Source organism: Lissotriton helveticus, chromosome 4_1 (genome assembly GCF_964261635.1).
Source record: "Lissotriton helveticus chromosome 4_1, aLisHel1.1, whole genome shotgun sequence".
Classification (NCBI taxonomy): Eukaryota; Metazoa; Chordata; class Amphibia; order Caudata; family Salamandridae; genus Lissotriton; species Lissotriton helveticus.
The window spans coordinates 1,214,005,172-1,214,020,144 of record NC_136063.1 but is presented as its reverse complement, the minus strand read 5'-3'; the positions used below and the strand labels follow the sequence as shown (position 1 = coordinate 1,214,020,144).

Sequence of the window (14,973 nt, the reverse complement as noted above, 5' to 3'; positions counted from 1 at the left end):
ATGGGACTGAAGTGAAATATGTAAAATATGTAATAAGCTGAAAATACATTTAAGGGAGGCTAAACAATATTCCCTTCTCAGTCAGCAGCATCTTTGACTGACTGGGATTGGGTTGTATGGTACTATCGTGATGTAAAAACAAAATACATATCTCTACCTCCACAACATCTGCATCAACAAAGTACATTTTAAATATATTTTACTACTGATCCAAACAACTTTCCCAGCCTAAATCTACGAAGCCTTTTATTACATAAAAAACAAGATCATTTTCTCTAGTCTCCTACAGCCAATGTGCATTATTTTACTTGGTTTAAACTTTGGGGGCCCGAATCACAAAAGTAATCTGAGCCAAAATCCAAACTTTACTACTTTCCGTATTCACAAAATGCATTTAGGAGTAGTAAAGTTAGGATTTCTAACTTTACTAATCCTAAACTGAGGCAAAATTCTAACTTTACGATTTTGGTATTCACAAAACACAAAAGGCATTTAGGAGTGGTAAAGTTAGGAATTCTAACTTTACTACTCCTAAATGCCATTTGTCAATTCCGAAAGTAGTAAAGTTAGGATTTGCTCTCAGATTACTTTTGTGAATCGGCCTTGGATGCCTACACAAACATGCAAACGCGCTTGCACGTGCACACACCCACATGCACACATATATATACACACAGACACTCACAGACACACACACACAATCTTCTCTTGCAATGTGAATAGTTCATTAATTGATCTATATCGTTTGTAAAAGGTGGATCTGCATGAGGTAGACAGATCTGTGTGCAGCAGGGACTAAATGAAACAGTGTAATGGGGTGCAGGTGATGTTTGTACCTGCATTTTGCACCCATCAAGCATTATGATATTACAGAAGGGGCCACTGACACTTGTATAGCCCTATCTATAATAAAGATCTCTGCAGCACGAAATGTGAGTTTGCGCACCCCCACTGCATTCCTCCATTTGCATGGGAGAGGCCGCAGGCAAACAAGTGTATGCTTTCGCCTCTTTGCTCACACTATATTACAGACATGAATGCAAGACAAAATAAACTGTGTGGAGGCCCAATGAGTATGCTCCTCGTATGAGGTGGCTCACAGCCCCGCGAAGAAGCCCTTTGGGCTGGAGGCACAGGGTTCCTGTGAGCTCCCCAAAAGACATCCTCCGGCAGGCAGGTACTGTTACAGTTTCACACTGCACCCGCCTGTGAGGAAGATCTCTCCCCCTTTTAAAAATGAGGCATACCTGCTTGAAGTGAAAAACAGAATGGGGTTTCCAACAGCTCCATCTTTCACTAATGTGCTGTTCCCAGGGGCGGCTGGTGACATTTGAAAGTGGTGAGGCGTAAACTCATTTGAATATTGCACCGCAGCGAGCGAGCCCGAACCACCTTGCATCCATCCATACATCATTCATGCATCCACCCATCCATCCATCCACCCACCCACCCACACCCATCCTGCATCCATACATCATTCATTCATGCATCCACCCATCCACCCTGCATCCATCATTCATTCATGCATCCACCCACCCATCCATCCTGCATCCATCATTCATTCATGCATCCACCCATCCATCCACCAATTCTGCATCCATCCTGCATCCATCATTCATTCATCCACCCATCCATCCTGCATCCATCATTCATTCATGCATCCACATATCCGTCCATCCACCCATCCACCCTGCATCCATCATTCATTCATGCATCCACCCATCCATCCTGCATCCATCATTCATTCATCCACCCATCCATCCTGCATCCATCATTCATGCATCCACCCATCCATCCACCCATCATCCATCCTGCATCCATTCCTGCATCCATTCATGCAGCCACCCATCCATCCATCCTGCATCCATCATTCATTCATGCACCCATCCATGCATCCATCCTGCATCCATCATTCATTCATCCACCCATCCATCCTGCATCCATCATTCATTCATGCATCCACCCATCCATCCATCATCCATCCTGCATCCATTCCTGCAGCCACCCACCCATCCATCCTGCATCCATCATTCATTCATGCATCCACCCATCCATCCATCCATCCACCAATTCTGCATCCATCCTGCATCCATCATTCATTCATGCATCCACCCATCCATCCACCCTGCATCCATCATTCATTCATCTACCCATCCTGCATCCATCCATCATTCATTCATGCATCCACCCATCCATCCATCCACCAATTCTGCATCCATTCTGCATCCATCATTCATTCATGCATCCACCCATCCATCCTGCATCCATCCTGCATCCATCATTCATCATTCATTCATGCATCCACACATCCATCCATCCATCCACCCACCCATCCATCCTGCATCCATCATTCATTCATGCATCCACCCATCCACCCTGCATCCATCATCATTAATTCATTCATCCACCCATCCATCCTGCATACATCCGGCATCCATCCATCATTCATTCATGCATCCACCCATCCACCCATCCATCCACCCATCCATCATCCATCCTGCATCCATTCCTGCATCCATTCATGCATCCACCCATCCACCCATCCATCCATCCTGCATCCATCATTCATTCATGCACCCATCCATCCATCCACCCTGCATCCATCCTGCATCATCATTCATTCATCTACCCATCCACCCATCCTGCATCCATCATTCGTTCATGCAATCCACCCATCCATTCATCCACCCATCATTCATCCTGCATCCATTCATGCATCCACCCATCCATCATCCATCATTCATGTATTTTTATGACCATATAACTTGCACACAGCTTGTCAGTGTTCAATACCAGACTCGAACCTTGTACTCCAGCACCAATGATACATGATTAATATTAATTGTTTTTAAAACATGTATTTATTCGACACCAATTTCAAACCTTAGTCGGAACATCATTTTTATTTGTTTTCTAAAATATCTATTTATTTAACACCAAAGTAAGTCATGTATACATTTTTATGGTTTGATAAGAGGCTCGAACCTGGTTTCCCAGCACCAAAGTCGGCCGCGCTAACCGTCAGGGGTTATGTACCCGGGCTATGTATTGACCAGTCAATCCTGGCGCTGTATGCAGCGCCAGGATTGGCTGGGGGGGCACCATGACTCCTCGCCCAGTCGCCCTGTGTAACCCCGGGGGCTGCGGCCCGCCCCCTGGTCCTCTGTCTAAGGGGGAATTCACAGTAAAACGATCTGCGCATGCGCGGGCATGTTTGTGCCCAAAAGTACACTTGCGCAGCTGCAGCAGGCCCATCTTACCCCCCCCCCCTGCGCACTTCGGGAAAGTCGGGTGTCTCCCGGTTTCCCGGCCGGCAGACAGCGCGATTTTTTAAAATATTTGTATTTGGCTTCTAGTGACGACGCGGTAGGTCCATGGGGCTTAGTGGGGCTACGCCCCTACGCCCCAATGGACGCACCGCGCCTGGCTGTTCCCAGGACATGCTCAAATGTCAGAGATTGCAACTGTGCTGAGGATAGCACATGTTTTTCTGTGTTTTGCAAGAGCTCTGTCTTGGTTTCAAAGATTGCACCCAGTTAAGGATGCCTGAGATGCAAACAGGGACAGTGCCCTTCCTATCTAATTCAGTACCCCATGCTGGTGTCCACCCATCAAGATTTGGTGAACCATGGAGAGGGCTCAAGCTTCAGGTATTTAAAAGTTCTGTGCACAAGCCCTGTGCACAAGTGCAATGGTTTAGGGCAAAGACTTATTTCAGTATCTCTAAGAACAGATTCAATGTCTACAGTAGTTGGCTATACTGTAGTAAATGTGGGATCTTAGTTGTGCTAGTGAGGCGCATTGTCACCGATTTGTACCGTTTGCTGGTTATTTCAAAAAAGACAACACAAAACAAGCCTATTTCTCCCAGCAGCTATGCCGCAAGGGTATTTTGCCTGCTTTCCCTTATTCAAGCAGAGGGTAAAGTAGTTTTTCACGGGGAGGATTATATCAATACGTGCAAGTACAGCGGGCCATCAGTACGCGGACAGTAATTTGGATAGGTTCGTGACATATTGTTATTCAATCTTTGAGTTTTTCAGGTGGGTGGATTATTTTTTTCATGCTGAATCAGAGATGGGAAATCCAATGATCGAAAGAACAAACCATCGACAGGCCATGCTAGATGTTCACACTGCAAACTTGGTGAACTGGAGTAAGTAGAGGGGGTAGACTTGCTTTTATTCGTCTGCCCTATAAGTTACTTCCTTGTGTGTTCGGTGAGGGGGATATCGGTTTGCTGTTATTTATGGGACTATGAGCTTTGCTAGAATTTAATTTAGCTTCATGAAAGAAGGCTACTTCATGAAAAAGTGACTTTGTCTTCACACCTTCAGTATTCTCGCGCAAGTCCAGCTCATCTCCAACAGACTTATTGTCCAAGCCTAAGGCCACAGGCCCTACTATCACCTTTTAATTTTTTACTTTATAGGATCATCAATTAAAACATATCCTTTGACTGCTGAGAACATCCGCATATTATTTTCTCCAACTCATGGGGTTGACCTCTTAGCATGTGTTATACATGTAAGTCTCGTAGACGTCAAGGCTATTTACGATAGACTCATGGGTGGTGCTTAGAGAAACCTACACGATTACAGGCATCTAAATTTGAAATAAAGTACCCCCTTCTGTACATTATAAGAATGTTGATATTCACAGAGGAGTTCCTTGATCATACAAAAGAGTTTCCTTACAAGGTCACTGAACTCCAAGATAGCTTGCAATATCCCATTAATGAACGGCAGAGGTTATATTTCTATAATGCATGGTAACACCTTCACCCTTCTTATAAACTGTTTACATTCTTTGTGTCTTGCTCTTTCACATTCATTGCAGACACAAAGAAGAAAAGCAGAAACTGTGCTGCGGAATTAAGGACACCAAAAAGCAGTTAATAACTTTTGCCATAAGGTCTTAGGATCAGTTTAACGTAAGCCAACAAAATGCAGTGTTGGAACATGCAGTGATTCTCTTTTCCCTGGAATGATTTATAACATGGAAAAACACGTAAACATGTTAACGCAGATATCTCCTTTCTGATTAGCATATTTCAGGTTGGAAAAACATATCAGAAGAAGGAAAAGGCACTTTCTGTTTCCTTGTTCAACCTACATTTGTAATTATGCTCCGTGACCTGCCTTTCACTTTGCCTCCAGGTAGTAGACATTGTGACGTTAGAACTTAACTGTTACAACTTATTATAGGTAAACTGCTATGTCAATTCTTTGTTACAGGCGATAAGGAAATCGGAGTTGAGCTTTTATACAGGGATTACAGGCTTCCATGTTTCATATACCTATTAAAGAGTAATCTCTGTATCAGAATAACGAAAAATTGCATGTAAGAACAAATGGGGGGGGGAGTATAATGCATGGCAGTGCCATTGAATTGTAGTGCTTCTACACAGACTGGAAGGTAAATGTGTTTTTCTTGCTCTCTTTTGTAGAGAAGGCCAGCGCGAAGAATTGTGAAGATGACAGCGAGCTAGACAGTGCCACCTTGTATCCTGAGGTACCTATCTTTCTTTGTTCTTTCAGTTAGCACCTGCTTAGCTTCTCATGTTCAGGATGTATGCTAGACATTTGCTTGACAGGAAAAGGTATGCCCCATAAGCAAGATGATGCAGAACTCAATCCAGGCTCCTGAAAAGGAACTTGAGCTCTCTACCAGTTAACAAAGGTTACCAAGCAGAAATTGACTTCGGCAAGGACAGTGCAATGATTCAAATAGATGCTCTGCACTGCACCAATACATCAATGTAACTCAGCATGGCTCCTTTGGTCCAGTAGGTACAGACCCACGAGCTAGGGCAATGACAATGGAACATGTGTCAGTGATGGCGGCCGAAGTAGCTGGGTCAAAATAACAGGAAAAATAAACTTACTATATCTAATAAAACTAATCTTATCTAATTATTCTACACATAGGTGTGGTCAGACGGTCCAGCTAAACCCATCGACAGAGATATAGTGTATAAATGGAAGTATGTGGTGGTATTTAGTTGCACAAACGTATCCAAGGAGCAACAGAGGGCTGAAAAGGAGGGAGAATCCTCCGGTATCATTCAAGATTGCTTACAATCGTCAGCATACTACAACAAAGGTTCGCTGTGGGAGGGGGCTGGAACATCACCATGGAGTTAGGTCTCCTCCACGACCTGATCCCGGATTTTCCCTGACTGAATCATGGTGATTGCGTCATCCTGCTGAGAGGAACTACACCTACACATCTCGGGTGCATGCTACCCGGTGCAGGATAAACTTTTATCTCTTCAGAGTTTGGGCACCTGGTGGATGCAACAGTAGTCTCCACTGGAGTCTCTGACCATGATGTCATATGCCACCATCTTGATCTAGATGTCATTTGCCCACCCCCGAATTGGCATCTCAATCTCTGGTACTACTAGTCCCCCACTGAAAAAGAGAGATTGCGCTCTCATCTCCGCGCTTGCCTTATTTCAAATGAGGGGTCCATAACATCACCAAGTACCCTGTGGGCGGGCGGGGGAGGGAGGAGCGATGGTTCAGGGGGATCTTTTGCACGCTACTTCCTAAAGAAAGGTTGAAGTCTAAAGTAGACAGCTGCAATTGGAGTCAACCCTGGTATTTATCATGACCCAATACTCTCAGTCCCCCTACCCGGCCACGCTGCAGGCTCTGCTACAGGCCAAAAATGACCACAATGTTCTATACACCTCCTGAGCCGAAACTGCAGTGTTTCTCCTTAGGCATCACCACTATGAGAGCGGGGAAAAGGCTTGGCTTTGAAATTGTGCTAGCAGGATGCATCTCGCTCATCCCGACCATTTGTTGGGAAGATGCACAACTCCTTACCCACCCTCTCGATGTCTTGGAGTCCAACATCGTTAGTAACCCTGCCAAGATTGAAGCGGTCCTGTACCACAACACCGTCCCCTGCCTTACGACCGACAAGAGACAGGCCTTAGAAGTGGACATCACCACCGAAGAAATCTTAGATGCAATTATTGAATTGCCCCACAGTAAGGTCCTGGGGCTAGATGGTTACCCATTTGAATACTATAAAATCAATACAGAAGTGCTGGCTCCTCTCCTATGTAAGATGTACTCAGAGGAGGCCACGCCTTATCCCCTTCTCTTGGAGGCTAAACGAGCAGCTATCACTCTTATCCCCAAACCAGGCACGGAGCTGCTGGCCTGCTCCAGCTAACGTCCAATCTCTCTGTTGAATGTGGACATAGGGACTAGGAAGGGTTTGTCCCCCACCGCACCTCACCGTTTCACCTTTGGCTCCTTTCTTACATTCTCTGGTTGGTTCAGTCTGATGAGGACGAGAAACTAGCTCTGTCACTTGACGCTGAGAAGGCCTTCAACAGGGTTGAGCGTGACGACCTTTTCCGGGTACTGCACCACTGTGGACTAGGCCTGATGTTTCTTTCTCGAACCCAGAGCCTGTACGATTGCCCCTCAGCCGCTGTCACCTGCAATGGTCACACCTCTGCCCCCTTTGACATGTGTTGGGGTACTAGATAGTATTTTCCTTTGTCCCCCTACTTTTTTGGCCTGGCCCTAGAACCACTGGCTATAGCTTTCCATATCCCCCTGGCACTCACAGCATTCCCCTCCCTAGCAAGGAAAACAAATTAACTTTGTACGCTAACAGCATCCTGGTCATATTCACTCACCCTACCAGGCTCTTATCGCTCTTAGCAGGCTCTTATCGCTCTGATCTCACACTTCTCTTCTCTTTTAGGGTACAAGATCAACTGGAGTAGGATTGACGCCCTGCCTCTCATATTACAAATGCTTCCAACAGTTCTGGCCGACCTACCTTTCAAGTGGTCCCCCTCCTCCATCCGCTACCTTGGCATAGAGGTTAACCCCGATCTCCGACACATGGTGGAGTGCAACCATGAGCCTCTACAAGTGAACATCGAGGCTGACATGGCTAGCTGGTCGTAACTGGGCCTCTGTCTCTGGGAGATTACATAAGTCCCAAAAATTAATGTGGTACCTCGACTGAACCACATGTTTCATATGATTTCCCTTCACTTCCTGGCTCGCTGATGGATGCTCTAGAGAAAACCCTGAAAATCTTTCTATGGTAAGGCTGGAAACCATGGATGAAATTTGACAAACTATATGCTGCCACTGATCACGGTGGCTTTTGCATGCCCAACCTCTAGTTGTCACGATCCAACCGAACTCCTCTGGATCAGAGTGATGCTTAAAGGGGTCCACCTCCTGACTTCCCCACACTCTGAACAGTGATTAACACACAGAGCGTAGAGGTAATCAAGCGAGGGAAGGAAGGGAGGGGGCAGCAGTGGAAGGGACACCTGAAACGAGAAAATACAAGGATTAGGCACACCCTAATATTCTAGCTACTCTCATTAGGTCTCGCTAGACAACACACCCACCTAAGTTTCAGCTCTGGAGATGGACCCTTCTACGTCTCAAATAATAAGATGCTTTTTCTGTGCTTGGATCAATGTCCTGAAATACCAAAACAGAGTTTATAGACACCTTCAAAAAAGCTGTTTCACCTCAATCAACACAGGTATACCACATACGTACCAAAGCTCGCACTCCCCCTATTCTTAGTTATGAATAGCATCCAACTCAATAATGGCTTGAGTAAGGAAGAAAGTCAAAGAGACAAAAGGCAGTACGGAATCCTCTCAGCAATTTAAGATTGAAAGTATCATTCAAAAGCAAGTCCTTGCTAAATGCTTAATCCATCTTTAAGAGCATTTCCATTGAAAGGCAGTCCATAAGGTAACAGAATCAAAAGGAAATATCGGGGGTTGCACATCCAGTCTGGATGCAGTGGCTTACCGGACCTAAGAAGGCTTTCCCCCAGAACGGAGATATCAAAGGAAAAAGAAATCCGGGAATTTGACACGAGCCACGCCGGGCTCGGGAATGTCAGAAGTCTGTTGTCTCGCAGCTACCGCTCGCTGGGGGAATCACAGACACCTGCTCAGCAGAGCAGGGAAACAGCCAGCATTACCAACTCCAATCACGAGGATGAGTCCTACCAGACTCTGAAGAATCAGATTCCCCGCAGCAGCCGCTAGCGGGGCCATCGGTCAAAAAACTCCTGCTCAGCTGAGCAGAAATGGAGCCAATCTCTCCGGCTCCGTCAGGGCAGCTTCCCAGCCGGGAAACAATAAAAAAACCCGGAAGAATCATGCACGGAACCAGAGGCGTCTAAACTCTCCACGGGTTCAGCGAAGTACAAGAATCACGTACAACGCGCTTCCGCATCACGTGATGTTATATAATCCGGTTCCTCCCAGAAAGCCTTCTGGGCATTGTAGTCCACAGTATATCGAGGTAGGCGCCAAAGTCAGTTCCTGACACTAGTGTTACTGGCTGGCGTCTCAGCTGGCCCCTCTTCGATAGGTCCTTCCCGTTATCCTAGACACACCCAACTGGGTCTGCTTTGAATCCGGCCTTTTGGGCTGTCACCAAGGGCTATACATGTTCCATTCAGGGGCCAACTGCAGACCTCTTGCATCCCACCCTGTACTGGCGGCCACAGTCCAGGCCTGGCGAAAGGCACACCAGCTACTGAAGATTTGCCCTACCATCTATGCTCAAGCCCCCCTATGGTTCAATGCCTCCCTTCAGATTGGGGGATCTGAACCCCATGGCTAGAGTTTGCACCCAAGGGGCTGCACTAACTCTCTGGTCTGGTTGCGAATGGAGACTATAAGTCTTTTGAAAAAGCCTGAGAACAATATGGTCTCCTAAAACAATATGTTCTCCTAAAAGGCATTTCTGGAATTATCAACACTTTAAGCGCTACCTTTGCCAGGTCCTGGGCCCCCTTCCTTTAGACCTGTCCTCTTTATCCTTGATTGATTACTTATGGAAATGGGGCACCTTCAAGGGGAATTTATCAGGCTATACCAAATTCTATAGAATCACCGTTACTCCACAACACTGTCCAGCTCCCTTCAGGAGTGGTGGTTGGAATGACTGCAACTTCAGTATTCAGACACTTACCAGGGGGACCTACTTGCACACTGCAATCAATACCTGAGGGAAGCTTTCCCTAAATTCAGCTACTTTAAGGTTTTGCACCATTGGCATTGGTCACTGCACAGCCTCCGGAGTTCTTCTCTTCTCCTGTCAGCCATATGCTGGAGATGTGATTCTGTGGCAGGGTATATTTTGCACCTCATTTGGGAATGCCCTGCTCTGGTGCCCTATTGGTCCTTTGTCACCAACACCATCAGGCAGACGGTGCAGCCCGTCAAGAAACTGAAAGGTCAGTTTGTCCTGCTACATGACTTTGGCCAATGCCTGGCCATCATGAGCCTGCAATCTAGGTGAGCAGCAGCTACCCTGGCCACCGCAAAGATCTGTATCCTGCTGCATGTGGAGAACCCCTACCTGCCCTGCCCTGGAGGACTAGCTTTGTGAGTTGGAGGCCTGGCTTTGTGAGTTGTTCCTGGTGGCCGCTTATGAGCGGATTATTGTCAGACCATCCAACCATTATGATTGATTCCTGAACATTTGGATACCCTTTCGTCAAGGTCACTGACCACACTTCCCCTCCCTGTTTGGCCCCTCCTAACAACCCCTCCTCCTTTAGGTTTGCTGTGATTTGTTTACTATTGGACTCATAAAGCCACCATATCCTTTCCCCACATTATTGTCTTGCCTGATCCTCCCCCATCCTTTACGTTTGCCACTTTTTCCTGTTTGCTGTCACCCTCCTCCCCTTGTTTTCCCTATATCCTTCCTCTGGGCGGCAAGGTGGGTTCACCTGGACTATCCTCTATGCTATGGCTGGCCCTCCGCCCCTCCCCACCCCCACACATGCGATTGAGCTTAGCTCCACTGCAATTGCTTCTGTTGCCGTTTACCTTCTCCGGGCCTTCCTCCTTCCATTTGCGGCTATACTCCAGAAGAGGGGATATCAGTCCCCTCTTCTGGAGTGTAGCCTTGCCAACGTTTGCACCCTAACCCCCGTCTCCCTCTTTGTGGTCACTCCCAGGGGCAAACAAATATACTTCTCCTTCCCCATACCTCCCCCAATCCCCTCGACCCCCACATCTCCCTCCTCCCACAACAGACCACTCCTATCTCCTGGTATTTCTTTTATCTGACCGGTCATCCAGAGGTTTTACAGACTCTTGTCCCTTCCCCCGCTGTGAGGAGGCACCCTACCGGCTGGAACTCACCCAACATCCGCCCTATGATCCTGTTTTCTTCATATTGTTCTGCTAGGTATTATGGTGTCTTTGTTTTGGTTATATCTCATTTCCTGTCACAGAGGGTCCCTGTGCTTATACCATGTATCATTCCTGTTTCCCTCAATGAAGAGTATTTAAACAAACAAAATTAAAAAAAAAATGGTTGTTTACAATATGAGGTGAGATATGCTGGTCATATTGCTTGGGATGGTAGTGCATTTTGATGACATTAGCATGCCCCCAAAGATCTAAAGAACTGCTCAGTAAATATGCATTAAATTTTGTTGCGGGAATACAAGGGAAACATACTTAAAAAATAAATACATATTGAAACTCTTCAAAAACATAAAAACTGTTAAAAATACTTAACTCTGCCCATGTTACAGCAAGCTTAGATGCATAGCTAAACAACATTTGTCATTAGCATTGAACATGTGTTGAATACCATGCTGCCACTTTTTAGCAGTTCTTACTTTCTACTGATGTCACATCACCTTCCTACTGCCTTTTCAAGGGTTGACACTGACCAGAAATAGGAATTCCATTGTCTTCTGTAAGCCTGCCCACACATGCTCTGCTGTGAGCTCTTGTAAGCTGTAAACATGTGTAGGCTGGCCCAGCCTCAAACTCAACTGAGCTGACTGAGACAGATGCAACTATGAACCATCTGGGCCTGTCTTAGTCAGCTGCTCGCTTTCCTCCTAGTCAATGAGCCTGTTGAGTGTAGGACTGCTGATGTGAGCTCTGTGGAGCATCAATGCAAATTTCTAAATATTGATGGCATTTTCTTAGTATACCTATTTTGATTATTAAATCATGGAACTATACCAAGTAATGAGGATGCTACATGCTGCTCTGTGTAGAAGTGGTAAGCGATGTTGGTGAGAGGCAGCTGTCACAAGCTGCAGCTTTATAATTAAGTATAGTGTGTGGCACTGGGTTACTTCTTTACAAGGAATGGCTAGATAAATTGCAGAGGAAGGAAAGTGACAAGAGTAACTAAGTTAGAGACACCCAGAGAGAAGAGGCGAGTATGAGTCCTCTTACGAAAAAGAGGGCATGCCTGAATGGTCTCTGGACTAAGAGGGGTCATTATCAGTATAAGGAGAGTAGAAGAGAGACAATACAAAGAGATGGAAAAGGAGTGAAAGCATGGAAAATATTTAGACCGAAGGATGGAAGACATAATGAGATATCACCTCCTCCAACATCCTCCTATCCCCCACACTCAAAACATGTCTGGTGGTCTGTAGAAAGAAAAAAGAAGGGAGAGAGAGGAAAGTGGAGGTCTTAGGATAAAGTGGTGGAAAGAAGGAAAGAATATTGAAAGACCAAGGTGGAAAAGAAAGAGATACGCAGAGAGAGAACCAGAGAGAGAGAGAGTGATATGTGTGAGGAGAGGAGACATAATTGGGAGTAATAATGAGATATAAAAAGAAGGAAAATGTTTGAGAGAGACCCCCTTTTCAAAGCGTGGGAATGTTGAGGAGGGAAACAGGAGAGTGAAAGAGGCAAGAGAGAGAGAGCATTAGAAGAGGAGGAGGCTGAGGGATGGAGAAAGAAGCACCAAGGGAAAGAGAGAAATACATTATAAAAGGAAGGGAGAAGAATAGTAGAGAGAGAGAGTCAGGTGGAAATAAAAAGGGAAGTGAGAGGACCCCATCACAGAGAGCAGAGTAGAGGGGTGACTGGACTGGAGAAAGAGCAGGGGTGAGAATGGGAAGAAGAGCAAGGGAGAGCCAAGGGGAAGATAGCCATGGAAGAGTAGCCTGTGTGGAAAAGGAGCATATGCAAAAGACTGGAGAAGTGATGTAGAGGAATAGAAAGTAATAAGGAGAGAAGAAGATCAGTGGGAAGTAAAATAAAAATATGGCATCTGGCCAGAAGGTGAATGGTTTTTTCCTCTGATCCATTTCCCACAATATGTAATGTGAATTCCTGGAATGTTATCCTTGTGTCAAAGGATCGTGGATGCAATTTATGGTAACTTCACCATTATGATAATGAGTGTTCTATGAGGTGAAAACACCTACCTTTTTTTTGGTTATTGAATGTTGGCCAGTATGTGCATAGTAGCAGAGTAATCTCAAAGGAGCATAATGTGTGAGTTGCTCACTTCAAAACTCACTGAGAAAATCAATATAAGGCTATAATGTGTGTTAAAGCAGGTTCAGTTGCCTGTTAGACTTACACCTAGATCATAAATTTGCAATTAAGCAATGTAAACCAAACAACGTTTGCAGGGTACGTGCTATCTTCATGCACAAAGCATACTGTATGGACAATTCTTTACCTCCTCTGCTTGGCCCTGCCGCATTGGTCTCGGCTGGTTCTTGTCTCCACACTGGTGTTTGTGTGTAACATAGTGCAGATATCTGCAACCCCTCGCTCAGCAGTAATTAGTTGCGCTGCACAAAATAAACAGTCCACACAAGATTTTGTTGGAGAAATTTTGCTGCAGGTTTATTACATACAAGGAGTATGCCAACGTGGTGGGTTAACTTCCAGGCGATCCAAGGGCAGGCAGCGATGACTAACCTAAGCTGCCCTGCCCACCTGATGAGCCAAACTGCACAGTGGCCAATCCAATCGGTGCTACCATTTATGTAGGGTTATCCCCTTTACATATCATGGACCACCAATACATACCTTTTACTCATGCCTTTTTAGCGGTGGAACGTAACCAGGCAAGCCCCTGGTTTCTCACGCTTACACCGCCCGAAGGACTAGTGGTGTGCTGTTGCTTTCAACCAGGGTCTTGCTGTAAAGACTCCTGGGGGTTTGGCATAATGCACCCTTATTGTGCTCCTGAAAGGGTACCCCTCGTACCAATCAGCCTCCGGATCTCCCTGTAACTCCGCGTGCAACACAAATGAATACATTAATACGTTCAATTCATTAGCCAGCCCTCACGTAGGGCTGCAGGGTAAGCAGTTGGGAGGGTGACAGCGTTTCCAGTGGGGGGGCAAAGAGGGTGGCCAGTGGGTGGGGGCAGGTATAAATACGTGTCCCCAGCCCACCGTGCACCAAAAATGACGGTGGGGAGGCGCCAGACCTGAGGGGGGAGTCCCAGCGACAAGGGCGGGGAGGTGCCTGAAGCGGCACTAAGGGGCCCCCCCTCTTAATGGGTCCACTGCGTGCGCCGCATAGTGCCGATATCGGCACCCCCCCCCCCCCCCACTCAGCAGTAATTAGTCACGCTGCGCAAAATAAACAATCCAAACAAGATTTTGTTGGAGAAAGTTTGCTGCAGGTTTTTTACAAACGGGGAGTATTGCAACTTAGTGGGTTACCTTACGGGCAATCCAGGGACTAACCTAAGCTGCCTTGTCCACCTGCTGAGCCAAACTGCACAATGGCCAATCCAATCGGTGCTACTATTTATGTGGGGGTTATCCCTTTTACATATCATGGACAACAAGTCCATACCTTTTACACACGCCTTTTATGGGACGAAGCGTAACCAGGCAAGACCCCGGTTGCTCAGGCTTACAACCGCCCAAAGGACTAGCGGGGCGCTGTCGCTTTCAACCAGGGTCCTGCTGTAAAGACTCCTGGGATTTTGGCATAATGCACCCTTATTGTGGTTCTGAAAGGGTAGCCCTTGTACCAATCAGCCTCTGGATCACCCTGTAACTCCACCAAAGCCATGGATGTGGCCACCATCATATCCAGGGCCCCCCACCCCACCATGGCAGGCTCCATAACCTCCTGCAACGTGCTGGTACCAGTCCTTCCTGCTGGAAAATTCCCATCTAACTCTGACAGGTTACCAGTCTTTC

The 14,973-nt window shown here is 46.4% G+C and overlaps 1 protein-coding gene across 2 annotated transcripts in view; it reads left to right on the top strand.

Moving 5' to 3' along the window:
* RETREG1 (reticulophagy regulator 1) overlaps positions 1-14,973 on the top strand; it is a 729,848-nt gene that overhangs the window by 650,815 nt on the left and 64,060 nt on the right. For both annotated transcript variants that reach the window (XM_078687778.1, XM_078687779.1), the window contains one exon: positions 5,450-5,514. In XM_078687778.1, coding sequence (XP_078543904.1) covers positions 5,450-5,514 — 65 coding nt within the window. The remainder of the gene's footprint in view (positions 1-5,449; positions 5,515-14,973) is intronic.